The 24,706-nt window shown below is 23.6% G+C and overlaps 5 protein-coding genes across 8 annotated transcripts in view; 2 read left to right on the plus strand and 3 right to left on the minus strand.

Annotated features, from left to right (window-relative positions):
• Positions 1–7,621, plus strand: part of LOC122859308 (semaphorin-1A-like) — a 99,995-nt gene extending 92,374 nt beyond the window's left edge. Inside the window, exons 10-15 of the mRNA XM_044162768.1 lie at positions 3,732–4,080; positions 4,177–4,259; positions 4,365–4,463; positions 4,584–4,868; positions 5,379–5,537; positions 5,993–7,621. Of these exons, the coding sequence (XP_044018703.1) occupies positions 3,732–4,080; positions 4,177–4,259; positions 4,365–4,463; positions 4,584–4,868; positions 5,379–5,537; positions 5,993–6,312 (1,295 nt within the window). The 3' untranslated portion in view covers positions 6,313–7,621. The remainder of the gene's footprint in view (positions 1–3,731; positions 4,081–4,176; positions 4,260–4,364; positions 4,464–4,583; positions 4,869–5,378; positions 5,538–5,992) is intronic.
• Positions 7,622–11,037: 3,416 nt separating this feature from the next.
• On the minus strand, positions 11,038–12,873 carry LOC122859309. The gene is made up of 3 exons (XM_044162769.1): positions 12,451–12,873; positions 12,045–12,203; positions 11,038–11,987 (listed from the first exon to the last, which is right to left on the minus strand). Exons 1-3 carry the CDS (start codon positions 12,554–12,556, stop codon positions 11,782–11,784), a joined length of 471 nt encoding a protein of 156 aa, XP_044018704.1. The 5' UTR covers positions 12,557–12,873; the 3' UTR covers positions 11,038–11,781.
• A 997-nt stretch (positions 12,874–13,870) lies between these two features.
• Positions 13,871–15,068, minus strand: LOC122859310 (sorting nexin-22-like). Its single transcript, XM_044162770.1, has 3 exons — positions 14,601–15,068; positions 14,313–14,515; positions 13,871–14,247 (listed from the first exon to the last, which is right to left on the minus strand). The coding sequence occupies exons 1-3, from the start codon at positions 14,796–14,798 to the stop codon at positions 14,085–14,087; spliced, it is 564 nt and encodes a 187-aa protein (XP_044018705.1). The 5' UTR covers positions 14,799–15,068; the 3' UTR covers positions 13,871–14,084.
• Positions 15,069–15,333: 265 nt separating this feature from the next.
• LOC122859312 (glutamine-dependent NAD(+) synthetase) lies at positions 15,334–24,141 on the plus strand. Of its 3 annotated transcripts, none has more exons than XM_044162773.1 (5): positions 15,334–15,450; positions 21,500–21,675; positions 21,745–23,716; positions 23,794–23,887; positions 23,981–24,141. In XM_044162773.1, exons 2-5 carry the CDS (start codon positions 21,530–21,532, stop codon positions 24,007–24,009), a joined length of 2,241 nt encoding a protein of 746 aa, XP_044018708.1. In that variant the 5' UTR covers positions 15,334–15,450; positions 21,500–21,529; the 3' UTR covers positions 24,010–24,141. The 3 variants fall into 3 exon arrangements, with proteins under 3 accessions (XP_044018708.1, XP_044018710.1, XP_044018711.1); XM_044162775.1 differs by lacking the exon at positions 15,334–15,450 and adding an exon at positions 16,647–16,682; XM_044162776.1 differs by lacking the exon at positions 15,334–15,450 and adding an exon at positions 20,407–20,503.
• On the minus strand, positions 15,687–20,966 carry LOC122859311 (cytosolic carboxypeptidase 2-like). Of its 2 annotated transcripts, none has more exons than XM_044162771.1 (13): positions 20,870–20,966; positions 20,137–20,233; positions 19,744–19,907; positions 19,021–19,173; positions 18,524–18,960; positions 18,344–18,452; positions 18,029–18,274; positions 17,619–17,951; positions 17,229–17,548; positions 16,953–17,172; positions 16,602–16,888; positions 16,334–16,525; positions 15,687–16,271 (listed from the first exon to the last, which is right to left on the minus strand). In XM_044162771.1, exons 2-13 carry the CDS (start codon positions 20,180–20,182, stop codon positions 15,731–15,733), a joined length of 3,048 nt encoding a protein of 1,015 aa, XP_044018706.1. In that variant the 5' UTR covers positions 20,183–20,233; positions 20,870–20,966; the 3' UTR covers positions 15,687–15,730. The 2 variants fall into 2 exon arrangements, with proteins under 2 accessions (XP_044018706.1, XP_044018707.1); XM_044162772.1 differs by lacking the exon at positions 20,870–20,966 and adding an exon at positions 20,329–20,411.
• Positions 24,142–24,706: the final 565 nt, after the last annotated feature.

Consider the following 24,706-nt stretch of genomic DNA (forward strand, 5'->3'; position numbering starts at 1 on the left):
TAAACACTTGTTATTGTCAAAAATTAACTAGAATTTTTAATTAACATAACTTCAAACCAATATTTATAATTTATTTTTAAATAAATTATTTTCTCATTATTTTGCGTCAAGAATTTTTACATTTTCTCAACTAATTATCAAGCTGAAAAAACAATTAATTTAATTTATGTATATTATTCAAAACATATTTTTCTTAATTGAAGAAATAATAGAAGAAAAAAAAATTCAACTGAAGAATAAGATAGTTGAAATAAAAAGGAAGAGAATGATTTTTTTTTTTTTTTTTTTTATTGAAAAATCAGTAAAGTATTCCAAGTTGACTGCTCGTAAAATAATAAAAAATGTGGAGCAAAGCCAGGACCTCACTTGGCCCTTCGATTCGTACATATCCTATATATTTTCAAGGGGTTTTCTCTAAAAGTGCCAGAGAAAAATAAGATAGAGATTTTTCGATTCTAACTGCAGTGGGCATTGGCTTTTGCACATACTAAAATGAGAAAAAAAAAAATAAAATAAAAAATTAAAGTAACGAAGAAAGAGGAAAATATTTTTTTTCTTTTTCAAATGAAAAAAAAAAAAAAAGGTAAAAAGTTGTAGTACAGTTGGATAGAGCTATCCGAGGCGTAGGTTGAATCGAAATCCATGGTATCCGATGCGACTGGACGAGTATCTGGCCACAAGCCAGATGCGGGTCGCGAATTCAAGCCAGACAGACTCTTCTCAAGTGCATGACCGTGTGTTTATGTCTAGCTTTATATAGATTCACAATGTTCATATAAAAATATCACATATATACATTGTAACAGATGAAATTCTTAAGGGCTTCTTAACCTTTCAACGAATTGCTCTGTTAATTTTTAAATCTACCATTACATAACTAAAAATCTCGGTCAAAATATTTTAAACAAAAATCACTAGAGCCAGTAAAAAATAAATTCATTACAAATTTATCAAAGATGATGATAATAATTATTTAAATAAATAAAATAAATAAACATTTAATAAAATATATTTAAAAGATGAAAATATTAATAAAAATTAAATTTGAAATAATAATAACAGCGAGTCATTACAATACGATGATGAATTAATTAATTTTTAAATAAATTAATTTTCAATTTATCCAAGATATATGGATAATAGTAAATTTGCAAAAAAAAAAAAATAAATAAATTTTTAAATGGAATATTTATTTATTTATCGTGCTGATCATACTCTTGTCATAATTATTTTTCGACAAATTTTAAATCATCATAATCATCATTATGTTTACATGTTAAACTATGCTTGTATATTATTTTTATAATTATTCATTTTAATTTTAAATATGGCTTTTTATACCAACACAAGCTACATGATGATTCATTTTTTTTTTGGGGTAAATTATCAAGCAGGAAAAATATATTTCCGGATGATTCAACCGGGGAATTTGTGTTTAAGAAGATTTTTGACCACGATGTTTGACTATTGATTATTTTATTAATCTTCTTTTTTTCATGATTCATTTTCATATGATAATAACTTGTATATATTACGATGCTTGCATTATTTTTATAACGATTCATTTTAATTTAAAATATTTAACCGTGAAATTTCTGTTTAGAATATTTTGACCATGATATTTAGACGTGATTACAAATTTATGATGTGTTGTTATGCTGTTACATAAGAATCAACTAAAATCATTACCTCATGAAATTTATAAACTATAATTATTAATTGCATTACTGTTATTTTTGAAAACCATTATTATAATAATAGAAAAATAATAATGAAAGGATAAAAAAAATAATAAAAGAAAAAAAAAGTGATTACGCTTGAACGCGCTCCAATTTCCTGTCGCTGTAAAGAGACTAAGAGAGACAGAGAGAGAAAATATAAAAAAATTCTATTTGGCCACGGCTGCGTGCCCTTAATTGCTATTCTCGGGAACTTTGTCGGCTGTGATGATCGAAAAAGTGATCTTTCAACGAAAATATAAATTATTTAAAAAAAAAAAATTTCAAAGTCATGATAGAAAAAATAAATAGATACTCAATTTATATCTATAAAAGGAGAAAAAAAAAAAAATGTCAAAGCGATTAAAAATAAAAAAAAAAAGCAAAGTTCAACTATTTGTAAATAAATAATTAACAATTTGATAGGATATTAATATAGTTGAACTTTTATAAAATTCAATTTATATACATTCGATTTTAACGGTAGAAAATTTGTTAAAAGTTTTTTTTTTTTTTTAAACAAACTGCAGTAGTAAATAAGTGTGTGTCACGTAGAAAAAAGTTTTTGACTTGTAAGCATCAAAGTGTCAACTTTACCAAGGGTGAAAATACTGTTGGGTTGAGAATACCAAATCCGATTGTTGCAGCAAAAAGTTTTCAAGCGCTACTAGTATCTTTTTCTCTTTCACGATATATTTTGTTTTTTATTTTATTTTATCTTTTACTTTTTTCATCTTGATACTATTTTTTTTCCATATTTTTTATTTTGTTTTTTATTTTTTTATTTTTCTATAATACTATTCTTTTTACCACATTTTTCTGCCCCGCGTAGTTGACATTTGCGATCGCTTGGTGCCACATACGCTCCATCAAACGTTGAAAATTGTGGAGAAACTTTTTTACAGAGTGCATGGAAGATGAACAAAAGAGTAAAAAAAAAAAAAAAAATTCTTGAAAATATCCGGAGATTGCAAGGGTACAAACTACATTGTCAAATGTAGCATAAGGGTTTGATTTTAAGCAAAAAACTTTTTAAAATATATAAGGTTCGATCAATTTTAAACTTTAGTAAAAAACAAAAAAGTATATTCATAAAAACATATTGAAAAAGTATCTTCATTTCTCGATAAATGGATATTGAAAAAAATGAACTAAATAAATATATACATGTAGTATCCGGGACTAAACATAGTCCAAAGTATTTTCAACACAAATTTTCCAATCAAATTATCCAGAAAATAATATCCACCTCAATAATTTCCCCCTCGATAAAAAAAAAAAAAACATCATGTATCTTGTGTTGGTATAAAAAGCCTTGAGATATTTAAAATTAAAATGAATAATTATAAAAATAATATACAAGCATAGTTTAACATTATTATCATCATCTTTGTTAAATTTGTAATTTATTTTTTACTTGCTATTTTTGAGTTAATTATATATTTAAATTTAAAACATTTATCGTCTTAAAAATAATATTAATTTTATTTAAAAAAATAAAAATTAGTTTATATGTGACTTTTGTTTACTTGCAAATAGCCGCAGGGCCTGTAGCTCTGAGCGTCGAGTTGGGGTACGGTTTCGTCGTATGTTAAGCACCGTACCCCTTGGTCAGTTGTTGGATGGGTGACCGGTACCGCACCGGTCACTGTGATTCCAGCGTAAAACAACCCTGATCCAACGAGGGATATACTGGTCAGTTGGCGGATAAGATGGCCGTGATCGGGACGGCCCGAATTCCGCTGTAAAATCTCCTGACCCAACGAAGAAAAACAACCTGGTGTTGGAGAACTTGGTGGTCTTGACCCCAGTTCTCATCACCCAACGAATTGGGCTTGTCCCACATTTTTTTGTCATTTTTTTTTTTCCTATTATCAAATTTAATTTTTATTAATATTTTACCTTTTAAATATATCTTTTTAAATGTTTATTTATTAAATTTATTACTATATTATCATATCTTTGATAAATTTCAAGTTAATAATTAAAATTGTTTTTTATTTTATTTTATAGAATCAATGAGTGATGTTACTGAAGGTTTATATGCTGGTAAACACAATCAATTGATATACGGTGTATTCACAACACCAACAAATTCAATTGGTGGTTCAGCAGTATGTGCATTTGCAATGAGTAGTGTTCTTGATGTATTTCAAGGTGCATTTAAAGAACAAGAAACAATAAATAGTAATTGGTTACGTGTTACACCAGAAAAAGTACCAGAACCACGTCCAGGTGCTTGTGTTAATGATTCACGAACATTACCAGATATAACTGTTAATTTTGTCAAAACACATCCTTTAATGGATGATGCTGTACAATCATTTTTTGCTCTACCAGTATTGACCAAAGTTAGCTTCAAGTACGTACACTTTCTTTCTTTCTAATTTCAAATATTAATTTTATTCACTTTAAAAATATTAATAATAAATATCAAAAATTTTTTCTTTCAATACAGTTATAGATTTACTAAAATAGCCGTTGATCCTCAAGTAAAAGCTCTTGATGGCCGGACTTATGACATACTTTATATTGGAACAGGTTTGTTATTCTCTATTTTTTTTTATTTCATAATTTTTTTTTTTTCATATTATTTTAACAAGCTATTATTATTATTTATTTACCTTTGTTATTGAAACTTTACAGACGATGGACGAGTTATAAAAGCTCTCAATACACAAGCACCGGATTCACTGGATGACGTTGGACAGGTTATTGTGAGCGATGTTCAAGTACTTCGATACGGTGAGTTTCAACTTTTCATTATTTCATATACAATATAATAATAATTATTATTATTGCCAATAATTTCAACAAGATGAAATAATAAATTTATAGTTTAATAAATTTTATAATATTTTTTAGATCAACCTGTTAAGGATCTTCAAGTTGTACATCTTGCTGGTGAAGCAAGTAAATTAGTTGTTGTTGCTGATTCAGAAATACGAGCAATACCATTACATCATTGTGATAGTCAAACAGCAAATACATGTGCATCATGTGTTGCATTACAAGATCCACATTGTGCATGGGATCATATTACAGATATGTGTGTTGCAGTACCAACAAAGTTACATGACAATGATGCCAGTAAAACATTATTTCAAGATATCATTAATGGAAAACACAAAAAATGTGGCAATGAACAAGGTAAGATTACATTGGTTTTTCTTTATTTTCTAACACTCAGGTTGATTGTATTTTTTTTTTTTTTTCTTATTTATTTGCGAATCGCCAGTCTTCCAGCACCATCTAAATTAAACTTTAACTATTTGTCACTCTATAAAATCATTGTGATTTATCTGGTTCTATCTAACTGTTTGTCATGAAATTTATTTTTTTTAAAAACTCTAACTTTACGTAATTATAAATGCTTAATAAGAAAGTTATTTGTCAATATTTTTTAAATCTTTTATCAAGTAAATTAATGATGTTTAATTATTTTTTCAACAAACAATTTGTCTTGATTAAAATTCACTAATCTTTTCTTCAACATTCTCAATCATTTTCACTCGATTTCAATGGCTTTTTTTTTTTGACTAATCTCAGTATAAATAATAAATGAGAAAAAAATATAAACGTGTTTTATATATTAAATAAATTTGATAAATATAAAAATGATCAACATCATCAATTGACCGTCTCTCATGTTGGCCTTAGTGAATATTATACCAGAGATGACCAGGACAATACCAGCAATAATACCATCAAGAATTGGACACGGTGAACAACATGATGATCGAGATAATGAAATAGTCATAGAATTGGATCGAGAAAATCAATACAGTCGAACACAACCAAGAGCCAATGATCCACAAGGTAATAATTAACACAACAAAAAAAAAATAAATAAATAAATTTATATAAAAGGAAGTTTAAACATCCTGTAATAAGTTAATTTTAATTTATCATAGTTACACAATGGTATACTTCCGTTGAGTGAAATTTGTTGTCACCATTATTATAATTATTTTTTATTTATATTTTCATATAAAAAATATAAAAGCACTTGAATCGTATGCAATCATTTTGTTCTCACAGTCATAACACAAAACGGGTGAAAGTTAAATTTCATTGGTCACAACATTTCTTACTAACGTTTTTTTTTGTGTAATCAAAATTGTTTGTTTATTTATTTGTATTTTTTTATATATAAATTTAATGTAAATGGTTTTTTTTTTTTTTTATATTATTTTTATGTGTTCTGGAGTACTAGCGATAAGCAGAAATTTAATAAACAATATTAAATTAAATTAATTTTTCTATTTTTACAGGTGTTATTGTATCACCAGTTGTTTATTCAGCTCAAACATTAACAGGTGCATTAGTATGTACATGTTTTTTTTCTTTAATTGCTGGTTTTGCATCTGGTTTTTGGTTTTCACAAAGATTACGTGGTCCACCATATACAGATCAACCAGAACAACGTCAACAACTTAATCGTTTAACTGAAAATTCTGAAACACCAACTGGTTTTAATAATAAATCAATAAATCTTGTATTAAATGTACCACCTAAAAATCCAAATGGTAAAAATGCAAATTCATCAGCTGAAAATAAACCAATGCAAAAAGTTAAAAAAACATATATATGATATAGAAAACGTCGAGCCGTTTGAGGTTTAGCCCAAAATATGGGTAATAATGTATCATCAGGCTCATCATCATCATCAGATGCAACTGAAACAGATAATAATTCATTAAATGAACATTATGATTATGATAAATCATTGTGTCTTATTGATGATACAATAAATTCATTAAAACAAACAACACAAACAACAACAGTATCATATTTTAATTCAGATATTAATTTACAAAATATTAATACACAATATGATATTAATAATTATAACAATGATGATAATTTTGTTTTAAATAAACAACAAAAATATTATTCACGTAAAATTAATAATAATTATAATGATTGTGATAGTGTAGATAATACAATGATTAAATTTGTGCCAGTATCATCAATGACAGTATCTACATCAAATAATATGAATAAAAATAAAAAAATATTATCATATGAACAACTTGTTAGTAATACTAAAATTAAAAAACCATCAAGCACAACAACAGCAATACATTATGATAAAATTAATAATATTGAAATGATACATGATCATTATATGCTACCAACAACAAATAAAATTAATAAACGTTCATCATTATCATTATTTAATCCAGATTTTCTTCCAAATTTTAATGATATGCTTGCATATGTATCACAGACAAATAATCCAACAACAATTGAACAAACAAATTCAACAACGAGGCAATCATTTGATACTGATAATAATAATTATCAAATGTTACAACAAAAACAACAATATACGACTGAAAATTTTTATGCTTCCGTTGTGATACCAAACACCGAACAACAAGATACCAATACAATTGAGTACAATTTTTAAATGAAATTTTTCTTTTTTTTTTGCATTGTTTGTTTTGTTTTTTAATTTTAAAAACAAACAGTGTATTTGTGTGTGTGTAATATTGAAAGATAAACAAAACGAAAAATGATTGACAATTTTAATTATTATAGTAGAAAAAATATTAAAGATTTATTATTGCTTTTTTTTTTTGTAACCCTGTGAAAGAGAATGTCATAATAAATTTGTAAAGGATTAGGAAAATATTTAAAATGAAAAGATGAATGATACGATTAAAACGTATTTTGTGATAGAAAGACTTATGGATCTGTGTTCTTAGTAGTGGCCTGTTAGAAATTTATAATGACAAGATATTGAAAAAAAAAATAATATTGAATGATTAAAAATTATATCGTTTAAAATAATAAGCATACTCAGCATATGAAGCGTGCCTTCCATGTATTTTTGTTGGCAAATTTCGTAGTGAAAAAAAGAAAAAAAAAAACATTATAAATGTGTATGAATGAAATAATGAAGATTGAAAAATAAAAATATATAAACTTGATTATTTAAAAAAGCATTTAAAATAAATTGGAAAATAAAAATTATATATTGCATGATAAATAAAACTTTATATGACAAAAAAAAAATAATAATTATGTCAGTTTCGATTTTAAAATAATAGAAAGAAAAACAATGACGTTTAAAGTAATTAATTTTTTTTTTTTGTGTTTAATTTAATTTGTGAATAATGAGATAATAATAAAATAGCTTGGCTTCCTAAAATACGTAAAAATTTTGTTTAAATAAAATATAGAAAAAATATTAAATAATTCTTTATAATTGTAAATAAATATTTAATAATTTAAAAAAATATATTAATCTTGTCTTCGACGATTATTTAAGGTGGAAATAACTACGATTAATATTTTAATGAAAAAAAAAAAAAACGATTGTAAATAAATATTTTGTCCCTCTATGAATTTATTAAGATATTTAAAATATTAAAATAAAAAAATAAATAAAAATCGTAATATAATTATTATAATAGTTATATATAGGTTTACATTTTGTACAATCGCTTCGTAATATTGCATTTCTTCTCTATCTATGAATGCATGTATGTGTGAATGAAAAAAAAATAATAATAAATAAACACACACAATTAATTTTTCTAAAAATAATTAAAAATTTCATAAAATATTATTTCAACAAAATGAAAGATAAATTAAAATATAAATAGGCAGCTATTTTACATTTTTATTGATTCACAAATTGAAAAATAAAACGACATTTATAAAATATTATTAAATTATTATTGCAATTTATTTTTAGGCCATGCTTCATGTACCTAAATAAAAAATAAAAATGGCATGGCTCATTAAACGCATTTTAGTGTTTAAAAAATATTTTGATTATTTTTTCTTTTTAATATGGTCAAAGTGTCTATTGATTCAAGCTTTATAAGTTCTTTTTTTTCTAAATTCATTTGATTTTTTTTTTAGAAATCGAAAACTGAAGAATCGAAATTTGAAAAAAATTTAAAATTTCGAAATCGAAAAAACGACAAGTACCTTATTTATTACAGCCTCATTTTATAAAACTTTAAAAATGTAATTCAAAAATATCATAAAAATCAAATTTCATATTTTTATTGATAATTTGTTAGAAATTTATTAATTTTCAAACGAAAAAACATAACACTTTGACCATAATTATTTCGTTTTTTTTTTGTTTTTTATTTTCAAGTGATTATCATCACCAAAAAAATTATACTGCCGATGATCTCTCTTTTTTTTTGTTTTATCTACAAATAATAATCATTATCAAATGTTTTTATATGGATTATTATTTTTTTTTTTATCTTAAAATAATTTTTTTGATAAATTAATTTAGTACAATGAAAAACAAAATGATATTAATTAAATTTAAATATAAAAACATGGATTATATTGTATCTATATATAAATAAAAATATATTAACGTATAAAATGTAAAAAAAAAAGGAAAAAAAACAATTAAATTAAAATTTTATTAGATGAAATTTTTAATTACACATGCGTCGATAAAAAAAATTAAAAAATGTACAGAAATTTGAGTATTTCAAAATGATATTATCGATGCATTTTAAATTGTTGTTATTATTCTCATTGACTGATTGTGTATTTGACGAAAAAAAAAATATATATAATGATGATAGTAATAACCAACATTTATTGATGTTGCAAAAAAGGTATTTTGTTAATTATTTAAAATTTATCTGAAAAAAACTATTGGAAAAATAAGCTTTGGTTAAAAATTAATTAAAAAAAAAAACAATAATGATTGTAAAAAAAAAAAAAAAGAAAATGATATTTTTATTTACACAATTTAGATTAGCAAAATAAAAATGATTTTAAAAAATAAATATTTGAAGTTTTAAATAATCAGCTCGTAATAATAATTTATAACACAAAGCAGATAAAAAAAAATATTAAAAAAAATTATCACGTAATCACGACATTCCATTTAAAAGCCAGGACTGCCAACTGGTTTTAAACGACAGTTGTTTTTTTTTTTTTATATTATTTACTACATATTAAATATAATCATAAAAAAATTTATTTCACATGGCTTTGGAGGCGCAAATTCGAGTGCATTGTTTATCGTGAAATATTAAAAAATATATTTATAAAATACAACATTAAACTAGCATGGAGAGAAATATTTTAATGGCCATTTTGTAGATTTTTTTTTTATGATTATTAACAACTGCGCTTGAATGTTTATTAAAAAAAAAAAAATACAATTAAAAATTTTAAATGAATACTTTGAATAAAAATTAGAAAAAAAATTATATACTCATAGTAATAACTGAAATGGCTTAATATCTTTAAATTAATTCATCAAAATTATTCATTTTTCGAAAAAAAAAACTTCATCACAATTGTATGTGTACGTTTATATTCACCCAAAAAAAAAAAGAAAATTAAAAATAATATTTAAAAAAAATATATAAATCGCAACAATAGATAAAGAAAAAAAATGAATAAATAAATTGTATGGCAGTCCAGGCAGTGCCAATACAATATATGTAAATAATTACGGCGATAATAAAAATAAAAATTTCGATAGTAAAAACTGATATATTAAAAGCGAAAAAAAAAAAAATAATAATTAACAAATATATTATCATTTATATAAAATTGAAGAAAAAAAAATTAACAAAAATACTTGTAGATACTCAAACTTAATTTTATAAGCACATATTAGTTATGAAATTATTTCTTTTTTTTTTTTTGTTGAATATGATTTGTTTTTAACGCTGAGCGATCATGACATACTTATAAAAGTTGTAAGAAAGAAAAATAAAAAATAAAGCTAAAAAAAAAATATTAAATAAACTGCTGTACATAATTACATTATATATAAAATTAATAATTATAAAATTAATCAATAATTTATAAATGATAATTTGATTTCATGAGAATTCAAAAAGTGATCCAATTAATGCCTAAACAAATTGTTTAGATAGCTAGGGATTTATACAACTACTCTTTTAAAAATATATTTTTTTTTTTAATTATTATTTAATGATTATTATTATTTTTCAAACTATAGTTTATTATATATTTTTTAAAGACTTTATGCGCTTCATGGAATATCATTTATGTAATCCCGTGATCAATAAATTGTAATGTCCCACATTTATAATTATAAAAAGCTGATTTAATAATAAAAAAACAAAATTAAAAAAAAAACAAACAAATGTAATTAATAGAATGGAAAAATAAATAAAAGTTATAATATAAAAAAAAAATTTGTTTTATTTTTTAAATGTATAATAATATTATTATTTTTAATTAAAAGTTTTGTATTTTAATGAATTTTTAATATTTGTTTTTGTGTGTATCATTTTGAAAATTAACAAAAAAGTTTATATCAAATGAGTTTTTTTATATTTTTTTTTTAATAAGTTAATGTGACTTTGGTAAAGTTTTGCTGATTGTGCACAGCAAGATAGTAAATTTGTGATTAAATTTACACTCAATCTAAAAACAATTAACAAATTTTTTTTATTTTTATCTTTATACAAACGGAAATAACTTTTTGATGACTTTTAAATTTAGTTTAAAGCAAATGTATGTAAATTAAAAATTTGATAAAAAAGGAGCTAATATAATTATCACATATAAATGTAAAAAAGTTTTTAAAGCAAATGTTTATTTAACAGTCCATATGCAGTTGAAAAGTGAGTATCATTTGGTCCATATAATATTCTCGTTTCTTGCCAACCATGCCATAATGATTTTCAAACGAAACTAATACACTAAAAATTCATTTAGAACAAGCTGTTGTTAACTCTGCTGTCTTTTATAACTTCAGTGATTGTATCAGTAATTTTAATGCAATTTATTAGGCTTAAATGTTTCATGTTATTTAACAATTTAACTGAAGCACCAGTAATGATTTTATTTTTTTCTATTGGCAAAGACAGATAATTTAATTTAGCGAGTACACTTGCATCAATAATCGAAATCCACAATATGATTCTGACTTGATTCAAAATTAAAAAAAACAATTATGCAATTGTTGTTTTTCAAATGTTGTTTAATTTATTGTCATTTATTTAAATATAAAAATCAGTACTTGGAACATCATGTTGGCTACACGTGGAGTATTTATTTTTTCTTTAAAGAAATTATTTAATCAAATGATACGTGACACAAGAATTAACACAATTGACATGCTAATTAAATATCTAGATACTGAAACAGAAGTGGCATCATTACAAAGATCACCTTTACAAAAACACATGAAAACTTTTTTCCAATTTTTAATAGTAAATGAGCATCTTTCTTCGCCATCATCTGGTGGTCGTTGAAAGCACATTCTTTGTGTAGCTGTTGCATATTCTGTAATAAATATAACAATACAATAAATGAGCAAAAAATTATGTTATTAATATTTACCGTTTAATGACTCAATTATTTTTCCACACCAGCCGGATGCACATGGTTCAATCTTGATGCCTGGTTCATGAACACCAAGTGTTGAGTTTATTGTAAATGGATCTCTGCAAGAGCCTAACTCTCCTCTTGATCTGCAACTCACGCATCTTTTTAGATTTCCTAAAATTTTATTCGTTAAATTGCTATCAAACAAACATAGAAATTTTAATTTATCAATATATTTTTTTTCGATTTTTAATGATACGAATTTACAAGAAGTAAAAATTGATTTAGAACCTTTTTTTTTACAGAATTTTTATGAAAAAATAATATCATGCTACGAGTAAAACTCAACATATGACAACAAAGACAATATTATACTTGAATATTGTAGTTAACAGATTGATACATTTGTTTAACAACATACCTTTTACATTGTAATAACTTAAAATACTTAAAAACACAATAATCATGTAAATACTTTTGTTAAATATATTTTTTGAAGAGTAATTTATCATACAATACTTTTCCATGATTTAGCACAATGTCAGAAATACAAGTTTATCAGTGGTTAGCCACAATAAAACTGGTTCTAGATTGTAACATACGTGTGCATTCCTCAGCACTAAAACCTTTCACTTTTGCTGCCGAAAATACCGTTGTATATTGCCTGTATTATTTTTTCTATTTAAATTATTTCGATTAATTTCTATCACCCTTAGATTTATATTAATCTTTTTGTTATAATTAAACTATCAGCGAGGAAATGGCGACAGACTTTTCTCGTCTTTCTGGAGTCATTCACGTTGATCGGTGGATCATGGCGGTGAATGCTGGTATGGTGGAGAAAGATCTATGCCACTTTTGCTGTCTTGGATCATGAGTATTGTATACTAACTAATTACAAACATATCACAGTAAATTTTTGTTATAAAATTATTTTAAAAATATTAAATAATGTGTTGTTTAAATTTTTTGAAACTTAACGTGATACTTTCTTCATCAAAAAAAGAAAATTTCCAGTTTAATAATTGGCCTAATTTTAAAAACTCCATGAAAGATTTCTATTATTGAAATAAAAACATTTTTTATTAATCAATTTATTGTAGAAATTTAAAATAACATGACGAGAAAAATCATAATTACTTTACAAAAAAACAACAAGTACCTGATGTTAATGCAACAAGTAAAAAACCAGCTGATATTGGAGAGAAAAAAATAAGTTGATGTTGTTGATGATCAATTGATAGATGCTAGATCTATTTTTGTTTACCTGGTATAGTAACACTTGCTATTTTAGAATCAGATAATGTTGATGCTCTTGATAAATCATTCAAATCAATTGCTGATGTTTTGACAAATCCACATATTACATTGGGTGATGATAAAATTAAATATACTAAATTTACTATTGTTGAACATCCTGGATTAGAAATGATGATACATTACAACATATTTAATTCATAATTTAGGTTTTATATTTTAATTTTTAATATTTATTTATGTGTATCATTTGTAAAATTAAAAAACGTAAATTATATGTGAAATTAAAGTTTTTTTTTCTGTTTATTTTGATAAAAATTACTGGGATTATTCATTAATAAATAAATAAATCAAGTTAATGTATAAAAGTTAAATATTTTAATACCAATTATCAATAAAACATAATAATTATTTGACTTGAAATTAATTAAAAAAATATTCAGCTACTTAAAAATAAATATAAACAAATAAATTATCAAAATTTATTGAATTAAATTTGTCGATTTTTTCTTATCTTTATAATTCAATTACCATGTTTATTCAGCATAAACTTGATTAAATAAAAAATTAAATAAACACAACACAAATTTTTAAAATTATCAGTAATTACTTTTATTAAAAATTTTTATAATAAAACTTGTAAAAACAATAAAATCAGTATTTTATTTTTATCTAAAATTTTTCTAATAAAATTTGTAAAAACAATAAAAAGAAAAACAATTGACTTATTTTTTTTGTTCTGTTTTTTAATCAATCATCATCACAGTCAGTAGGAAGATATAAAAAAATCATTATACGTTAAAAATTATTTGTTTTGTAAATACCTAAAAGTACTCCTTGTGTTACAATGTCAGGAAGACTTGTGCGTTTTTTAGTTGTTAAATATGGATCACAAGTGAATGTTACAATTGGATAATGACCAATTTCAACATTTGAATTATTTTCATTAATCTCGTTCATTCTAAAAACATTTGATAATAAATTATACATATTTATTAAAAGCTATATATTATTTATATAATTTACCTATTTGAATTTATCATTTCACTGGTTTTTTTTTTTCCTGTTATACCTAAAAATTCAAGTACTTGTTGTTTTGTCGTTGATAATTGTAGCATTTTTTGTAAATATAATTCAAGTGCAGCACGTCTTTGTTCTAAAACTTGTAGTTGTGAATTTCTCAATTTTTTTGGTGGAAATGGAGCAATATTGGTTTCCTTTTTTTTCAGCTAAAAGATAAAATAAAATTTATAATTCAATTAAACAAATATGTTCATCATTTAATTAAGCAATCATTAAATATTTATTTAGTACCTTACGATGTAATGAATTAAATTCACTGTATCTTCGTTCAATGACATATAAAATGCCACTGTTTGGCTCAGTAACTTGAATTGAATAAACGTAATATGATTTGCCATGTGTGACAAGTCGATAACCAGTGATCATTACACGATACATTTCATCCTCTTTTATTGTTGACATATGTTTAATCAAATCATGCAACGTCATATCTCAATAAAAACAATTAAGCTATTAGCACACTTTCCCCTGATTTTAAGTGATATGTTTACTAATTAAACTTTTTACGAGATTTTCGTTTTTTTAAAATTGAAAATGTCATTTTTTTTTTCTTGATAATTTAAGTTATTTTAGCGTAATTATTTGATTTTAAATAAAGTTAAATTTAATTAAACTTTTGTACATATTTTCAGTGTTTTTAATTATTATATTTTTGTGTTGACATTGGTTGACATTTGATACACACAATCCGCCATTACAAAAATAATAAAAAAAAAAAATAAGAAATAAAAAAAATTATTTGGCGCCATTTTGTATTTTCTGTCGGTAATTTATCGACACTTGTTGAATGATATTTAAAAAATAAAAAAAAATTAATTTTTCATCATTTAAATAAAATCTTAATTAGGTAATTATTTAAAGAAACAAAAAAACTATTTTACACTTAAAATTTATCTTCTTTTAAATGGCAAAAAAAAAATAAATAATTTTAATTTTTTTATCAGTAATTGACAGCTGTCATTTGCCCGTCAAAAACCGAGTAACAACACAACTGCCATTTATTTTTTTTACTCAATTTTTTTCATTTAGTTATTGTTATTGTTTAACTCAAAGTTTAAAAAGATTTATTAAATAATTACTGGTGAGTTTATTTATACAAATAATTAATTATATTTAATTTTCTTTTAATATTTTATTTAGCATTTATTATAATAATTTTACATTTAATAATTGAGGTTATGTTTTGTTTGATTTAAAAAAAACAACACAATATCAGTCAATTTGTTTTTATTTTTTTTTTTTTTTCTACCTACATGTTATCAACTTATCAGTTACAATGTGATGAACTAGTTAATATAAATTATCGGCAGTGCGTTTATTAAAACAGTTATATAATTATATATTTTTTATTTTTTTTTTATTCAAGATTTATCATTGAGTAAAAAATTTGCACTTAATGCACGATTTTTTGTCAATGTTGATTTCTTTTTTTTTTTGTTTATACGAGGTCTGTTGTTATTGTTATTGTTATTTATAATTGTTGGTAAATCATCAGAACTTGATGTATCAATAATAATTTTATTATTTTTTAATTTTGATACATGTATACCAGTTGTTGCAACAATTCCACTTCTTTTAAATTTTTTTTTACTTGTTGAGTCATTTTTTAGCTTTCCATTTTGTTTATTTGGTAATTTTGCAATACCAAATAATTTTAATGAATCAATTTGATCATTTATTTTAGTTGTTGTATTTGTTAACTCTTCTGGTGTTGTATTATTTATTTTATGATTTTTTGAACGTATACGTTTTTTTTTACTCAACTTTTGAATATCATCATAAATATTATCATCATTTGTTTGATTTTTATTTAATCTTGATGAACTTTTGCTATTTTTTTTACTCTTTTTTTGTTCATGATTACCAAGTGAATTTAATGATTCTAATTTTTTTGAACAGGATCTAGAAATAAATTAGTTATTTTAGATGTTTTTGTTAATTTTATAATTTAATATTCAATTTACTTTAACAGTGCTTCGCCATTTTTTTTGTACATCATGGCTAAATGTGATACTCCCCAGCTCAATGGAGTTTTACCAAATGAATCATCTTCATCATTATCAGATACTCCAGTCCATATTTGTTGTCTCAATGATGTCAATTTAATTTGCACGTCTTGACTTCTTGGCAATATTGGTGATAAATTTCTCATAAATCTACAATCAACACAAAATATATAAATTAAAAAACAAACAACACAAGCATCATTTAAAAAATAAAAAAACACAAGACCTGACTGGCTGAGTACCACGTGTTTTTCTCTGCATTTTATGATGTATTTTATCATCAAATGATTCATCAACAAATGACAATGTATGTGGTCTTAAAATAGGCAAAGTTTCAACATCAAGATAATCTTTTTTTTCATAATTATATTTTTTATTATCAACTGGTGATATACTTCTTTCTTCTTTACTAAAATTTTCTGATGTATTTAAATAATATTCATCTGCTGAGTCTGTTAAATCACATCCACTTCCAGGATCAGTTGCTGGTAAATCCATGACTGATCGACGATTCTGCTTGATAAATTAAACACTGAATCATCAACTCTAAACAATTATATTAAAAAGCTTTATTTACCAATAATTTTCTTCTCATATAATGATTCTTTTCCATTTTATTTTTCTTTCTTAATTTTTTAAATTTATTATGATTATTTAATTGTAATAATTGTGGTGATGGTGGTGGTACCAAAAGATATTGTTGTGAATCAATTGTTATTTCTTGATCTACCAATATTTTAGTTTGTTTAATTATTTTTATTTGTTCTGTTGAACTGTCTGATGTATCACCTTCATCACTTGATAAAGTAAATCATAATTATTGATAGAAATTGATTATTTAAATATTTTTTACCTTGAATAATCAGTGAGATTAATATTTGTTGGTTCATCAGCACTTGAGCCTTCTTTACCAAGACGAACAAGTATTTTATTTCTCAATTTTTCTTTGATTGGATCATCATCAGTAAAATCAAGTAATGTTTCACAAAATGATTTACCAATTTGTTCATAATCTTGAGTTGAAAAATGTGTACCATTTCTTGATCCTAATTTTGAACCACCCATTGATGCTTCCATTGTATAACTATTTTGTATTCCCATTAACCAAACGACAACTCTACTTGTACCTTCTTTACCTTTTTCAATATGAAATTTACAATTTTCAAATGAAAACTGTAATAATTAATTTAAAATAAACATTCATCAATTATTAGCTTTGTATAAATAATTAATTATCATTTACTTTATCTGCTGAATTTTTATGTAACATTAGTGGAAATATTTGTTCAGTTAATTTTCCATAACAACCAGCTCTTTTAGATTCACAACCATAAATAAATATATTATGTTTTCTAGAATGTGCATGAAGATCACAATAAATAACAATTCCACATTCTTCCATTAATCTTCTAATCATTAATTTAGTATGCCATACTGATGGATAACTTTCTCTCATAACAGTACGATATTGACGATTTAAATCTTTTCCTGATAATGAACATCTATTATTACCAACAATAACACCATCTGGATTTAACATTGGCACTAATTTAAATATAAATTTTTCTCTAAGTTCCTATATTAATAATTAAACAATTTAATTAAATATATATTTATAATAATAGTATAAAAATTAATAGAATAATTTGTTACTTTAGCTTGATTTGATTCACCAGTTAAAAAATCAATAATTCCTTTCATCATCCAGCTTGATGGTGTCTCACCAGGATGTACTCTTGCTGTTATAACAATACCTTTTTTTTTTTTACAATCATCATTGTAATTTGGTGCTGTTATTGTTAGATAATGTACATTATTACCAGCCAATGTACGACATAGTAATCTTAGCTTTGTAAATTTCGATTTTAATGGATCACTTGATAGTCTTGTTAAATATTCCTTTCGAAAAAAAAATTTAAAAACATTTGTTTATTGTTTTTTTGTTTTAAAATTGATTGATTTATTTACCTGAAGATCAGAATATGTGTATGGATAACAGTGAGCTAAATAAACAATGTCTTGATCATGTGGAAATGTTATGTTAAATGTTAAAGTATGTTTTTCTTTTTCTTCATCACTTTAAATTGAAAAAAATATGTATGTAAATATTATTGCGAGTATTATTTGAATTGGTATAATTGAACTTACGATGAATCATTTTTGTAGTATGTTATATTATCACCACATCTTCGCCATCCAACAGCATGCATATTAGCATCTTTTGTTGAATATAAAAGTGGCTTGAGACCATCATTATATAAACTGTCATCTTTGCAAAAATTAACAATTGATAATCTGTACATTGTTTTACATTTTGTATTTGATATACGAAAATAAAACCATTGCATGTGTTTTTGTGTGTATAAATCTTTTCGTAAATGTAATTGATAATATGTATCAGTTATTTTAATGACTTTTCCTAAATTACCAGACTCAAAACGTGATTCAAATTTTAAATCATTTTTGGTGTTATTGTTGTGTGATGATTTTGTAAAATCAATATTTTGGGAATCGATATTTATTAGTGATGATGAGGATGATGATGATGTTAAAATAACTGTTCCACCTGGACAGGATCTGCTAAACTAGATTATTATTTTGTTGATTATTTTGTTATTATTGTTAATTGGTAATTAATTACATACATAATTTGTTGCACTTGTTGGACAATAATTGTATACAACTGTTCCCATATCTTCTGTTATGGGTTTTGGCTTTGGTTCTTTTCCTGTTGGCACATAGTAAGGCTCTGGTGTTGGTGGTGTAAAATCTATATGACGTATTTTTTCTTGTATTACCTAAAAATTAAAACAATAATTAACGAAAAATAAAATAAATTATTTGAAATTAAATTACAAGGTTAATTGTTTATTTGATGAAAAATATGAAAATTATTTTTTTTTAAATATTAATTTATTTGTGGTTAATAAATTTTATTTGAAATTATAAAAATAAATTTCAAAAATTTATATACTTGAATTTTGACTTTTTTTTTTCTATAATAATTTCAAAAAATTTTCATACTACATTTTATTAAATAAATAATAAATATTAAATTTATTTTTTCAATTTTTTTATGTAATAATAATTACAAATAATCATTTATTTACTTTAAATATTTAATTTATTTTTCATACAAATAAATATTTATTTCGTTAAAAAAAAAAAAAAATGAAACTATTCAAATAAATGATTTATTTTTTTCAAATATATTTTTCATTCAAATATTTAATTTATTTCATTTCGTTTTCTAAAATCTATTCAAATAAATTACTTATTTGTCCTCAATATTTTATTGAGTATATATTAAAATATAAAAATAATCTTAAAAACAAAAAAAGAAAACAATATCATTATCCTAATTTTACTTTGCATTCCGTTGGCCATCTTGGATCCTGATTTGTTACATCAATCGTTTGTACATCTGCTTCTCGATATTTTAATATACTTGATGTAATTGGTAAAACAGAATCCACATCTTTTCGTGAATAACCAAATCGATCCTGAAGATTTTGTCTTGTCAAAAAATTGCCTATTAAAATTATTAAAAATTTATTTTTATTTTTAAATAAATTAAAAATACAAATATACAAGCGTGTGTTTTTTTTTTTTTTTTAATTATGCATTGCGTGTAAAATAATTATCAACGAAAATTTAAAAAAATAAATAAATTCGCTCTTTTGTTATTAATTAAATTACCCATAGAAAAATTAACTAGCTTTTTTTTTTTTATTAGTACCGTTTTTTATACATTTATTTACCAATATTTTCGGTGTTTTCTGTAACCGGTTCATTGCATTCTGGCATTTTATCTTCATTGATTGCTCCGAGAATTACGATAGATTATCACTCGTCTCACTGTAAATTTTGTATTACTTCATATTTTTTAAACAACACGAATTGAAAAATCAAATAATACATAAAATTTTTGTTGTTAAATAAAATACACATACATATTTATTTTATAAATCAAAAATCAAAGAAAATAAAAACAGAAAATCAGCCATACAGAATAATCGATTACTATACACACGATGATGCCAACGACCGAAATATTATTAAAATAAAAACTGATATCAGTCTGCATGTATCGCACGTTTTGTTGAAAATTACATTTATATAATATAGGTATAAAATTTATGCCATGTTTTGATGCTCATAAAATAAACTTGCACGCAATGATTGATCGATACAACTTTACGACTTGATAATACCATTTGTTGAAAGAAAAAATATGAAAAATAAAATATTTAACATTACATTTATCCATACTCTTTTTAAAATATATTTTTTCAAAATTTAATTAATTAATTTTGTTAAAATTAACTAAACATTTATCAACTAAAGTTAGTAGTTTAATTAATTTTTTTTTTTATTTCTTTTAAATTATTATTTTCTATTTAAATTATTAATAAAAAAATTTTTAAATAATTAAATATTTTATAGAAACTATTAAGATTAATTATTTAAATAATATTTTAATTAATTAATTACCTGGTATCGGTAGAATTGGAAAAAATGCAGCTTGCAATTCTCGTACTCGACTTGTCTTTATAAAAATATCCATTTTTCATTTTAAATAATTGATCCATTCGTGTATTTAAATTTTGATATTATTAAAATAAATACAATTAATAATTTAACAATAATTTTGATAATATCTTAATTATATTTTTATTTAAAAATCTAAAAATAAATAAATACAATATCGAGGATTAAATTGGAGCTTATTCTTTCACGAATATAAATCCTCTGCAAGAAAAATAATAAAAAAAAAAAAATATAAATAAATAAAAAAAAACCTTGCAAATAAATCCTCGTGTTTAAAAAAAATGATTGCCTGACAACCAAGTCTGTATGTGGGCGGAGTATTTGTCCCTAAAAAAAAAAATTCAATATCTACAAATATCTTGAAATTAACAAAACATTTATTCTCTTGTTAAACCAAGTTGATAATAATAAATTTATAAACGTAAAATTATCATAATTACATTGATAAACAAGTAATTAATTTAAAAAATAATCCAGCGTTCAAAATAAATACCGAAAGACAATTTATTGATCAATCAAATTGCAAAAAAAAACAATTCGAAAATTAATGAAAATTTTTAATTTATTTTCTAGACTTGATAGAAAATATTAAGAGCAATAAAAATGGGACGTATTGTGACTGTTGCTGTTTGCACTCTCAATCAATGGGCAATGGATTTTGAAGGAAATTTTAAAAAAATATTGGAAAGTATCAAAGATGCCAAGGCACAAGGTGCAACATTCAGAAGTGGTCCAGAATTAGAAATAACGTAAGTTCATAAAAAATAAATTAAATGTTATATAACTGCTAATTAATTTTCATTTTTGAATTGTTTTAGTGGATATAATTGTGAAGATCATTTTTTTGAATCAGATACAATTTTACACAGTTGGGAAGTACTTGCAGCTTTATTAAAATCAAGTATATGTGAAGACATACTGGTTGATGTTGGAATGCCAGTAATGCATAGAAATGTAACATACAATTGTCGAGTTGCATTTTTAAATAGAAGAATAGTATTAATAAGACCAAAAATGCAATTATGTGATACACATATGTATCGTGAAAGTAGATGGTTTTCAGCTTGGACAAAAGAAAAAACAGTTGAAGATTATTTATTACCAGATATAATAACACAAATAACAAATCAAAGATTTGTACAAATTGGTGATGCTGTTATAACAACACGTGATACATGTATTGGTTTTGAAATATGTGAAGAATTATGGCATCCATCAAGTAATAATATACCAATGTCACTTGATGGTGTTGAAATAATAACAAATGCAAGTGGTTCAATATTTACTGTTAGAAAATCATATATTATTGCTGATTTAATAAATGCAGCAACTCAAAAATGTGGTGGTTGTTATATGTATAATAATTATCGTGGTTGTGATGGTAGTAGAATGTATTTTTCTGGTACATCAAGTATAACATTAAATGGTAATATATTAAAACGTGGAAAACAATTTTCATTAAAAGATGTTGAAGTTAATGTTGCAACATTTGATTTAGAAGATATTAGAACATATAGAAATTCAATGAGATCAAGAACCCATACTGGTGCTAAATCAAAACCATATCCACGTGTTATTATTGATTTTAGTTTATCATATGATAATGATAATTATAAGCTAACAACAGAACCAATTGATAATAATTTATTTGATAATGAAACAATATCATTAACATCAAAAAAAACAAATATTATATATCATACACCTGAAGAAGAAATATCAATGGCACCAGCAGCATGGATGTGGGATTATTTACGTAGATCATGTCAAGGTGGTTTTTTTTTACCATTATCTGGTGGTATTGATTCATCATCAACAGCATGTTTAATATATTCAATGTGTCAAATGATTGTTGATGCTATTAATGATGGTGATAAACAAGTACTTGCTGATGTACAAAAAATTGTTGGTGATTTTAATTATATACCAAATGATCCAAAACAATTATGTAATACATTATTAATAACATGTTATATGGCTACTGAAAATTCATCACAAGATACTAAAAAACGTGCTGCTGAACTTGCTGCTGATATTGGATCATTTCATCATTCAATTGTTATTGATATTGCTGTTACAGCTGTACTTAAAATATTTCAACAAGTTACTAATTTAGTACCACGTTTTCGTGCACATGGTGGTTCACCACGTGAAAATTTAGCATTACAAAATGTACAAGCAAGATTAAGAATGGTTATTGCATATTTATTTGCACAATTAATGCTTTGGGTACGTGGTAGACCTGGTGGTTTACTTGTACTTGGTTCAAGTAATGTTGATGAAGCACTTAGAGGTTATTTTACAAAATATGATTGTAGTAGTGCTGATATTAATCCAATTGGTGGTATATCTAAAAATGATTTAATTAAATTTTTACATTATTTTTCAAATAAAAATAATTTTAATTCATTAAAAAAAATTCTTGATGCACCACCAACTGCTGAGTTAGAACCATTACAAGCTGGTAAAGTTGCACAACTTGATGAAGTTGATATGGGTATGACATATAATGAATTATCAATTTATGGTAAATTACGTAAAAATAAATGTGCTGGTCCATTTACAATGTTTTGTAAATTATTACCACATTGGAATCATTGTACACCAAAAGAAGTTGCTGATAAAGTTAAACATTTTTATCGTTGTTATGCTATTAATAGACATAAAATGACTATTCTTACACCTTCTTGTCATATTGAAAATTATACACCTGATGATAATAGAACTGATCATCGTCAATTTTTATATAATCATACATGGAAATGGCAATTTGATGCTATTGATGAACAGGTATATTTAATTTGGTATTAAAATTAATAAATAAATATGCTTAATTAGTGTTTAATTGATGTTTATTTATTTTTTAGGTAAAAAAAATTAATGAAGGTGATACCAATAATATGAAAAACAAAAAAACTGGCCCTGGAATTCCACCAAAACCTAAACCAAGTAATTTTTCTAGTAAGTAAAAAAGAAAATTAATTATTTTATTTAAAATATTTCTTTACTTTGCTTGTCTTTTTGTTTGTTTTTTTTTTATTTTATTTTTTACAGATACGAAAATTCCGGGTGTAGTTGTTTGATCAAAATAACATTTGCTAAATTTTTATTTTTTTTCTCATCAACTCATGCAGCTCCAAGGGATTATGGAAAAGTTGCTAGACTGGATGTCTAAATGAAATTATTATCATTCGAAATAATAGTAAGAAAGAACCGAAGAAAATAAATTTATGTTGTTGATAAAAATAAATGTTAAGCTAAATAAATTTTTAGTATTTAAAAAAAAAATTCCAATAGATTAATTATTAATTTAAATAGAGGGAAAATTATATTTTTTAAAAAATCTAAGAAGTACTTGCCTGTGAAAAATTGTCGAGGTTCTATATAGGTGAAATATATTGTCGAGGCTTTTTTTGAATAATAAATAAATTTTTTAAAAATACACAATTTATTTAAATATTATTTTTTATTATCTTTTATTTTTCTACATACTCGTAATATAATATTCTACACATTCGTATTTAAACCATATGTTCCATTAATAATTTGAAATGAATATTTTAAATTAACAAAAAAAAAAAAAAAACATAACAAATAATTAAGGAACATTTTATATAATACAAAAAAAAGATTCAATTATTTTTTTAAATTTATTTTACAATATATAATAAAAAAAAGACATGAGTCAAAATTATCATTTATATTTTCGTCATGGAAAATATTTTCATTCACTCTCTCCATACGTATAGTTAATGTATTTCTTTTCCATATTTAATTTTT

The sequence above is a fragment of the Aphidius gifuensis genome, linkage group LG6 (assembly GCF_014905175.1).
Source record: "Aphidius gifuensis isolate YNYX2018 linkage group LG6, ASM1490517v1, whole genome shotgun sequence".
In the NCBI taxonomy this organism is placed as follows: Eukaryota; Metazoa; Arthropoda; class Insecta; order Hymenoptera; family Braconidae; genus Aphidius; species Aphidius gifuensis.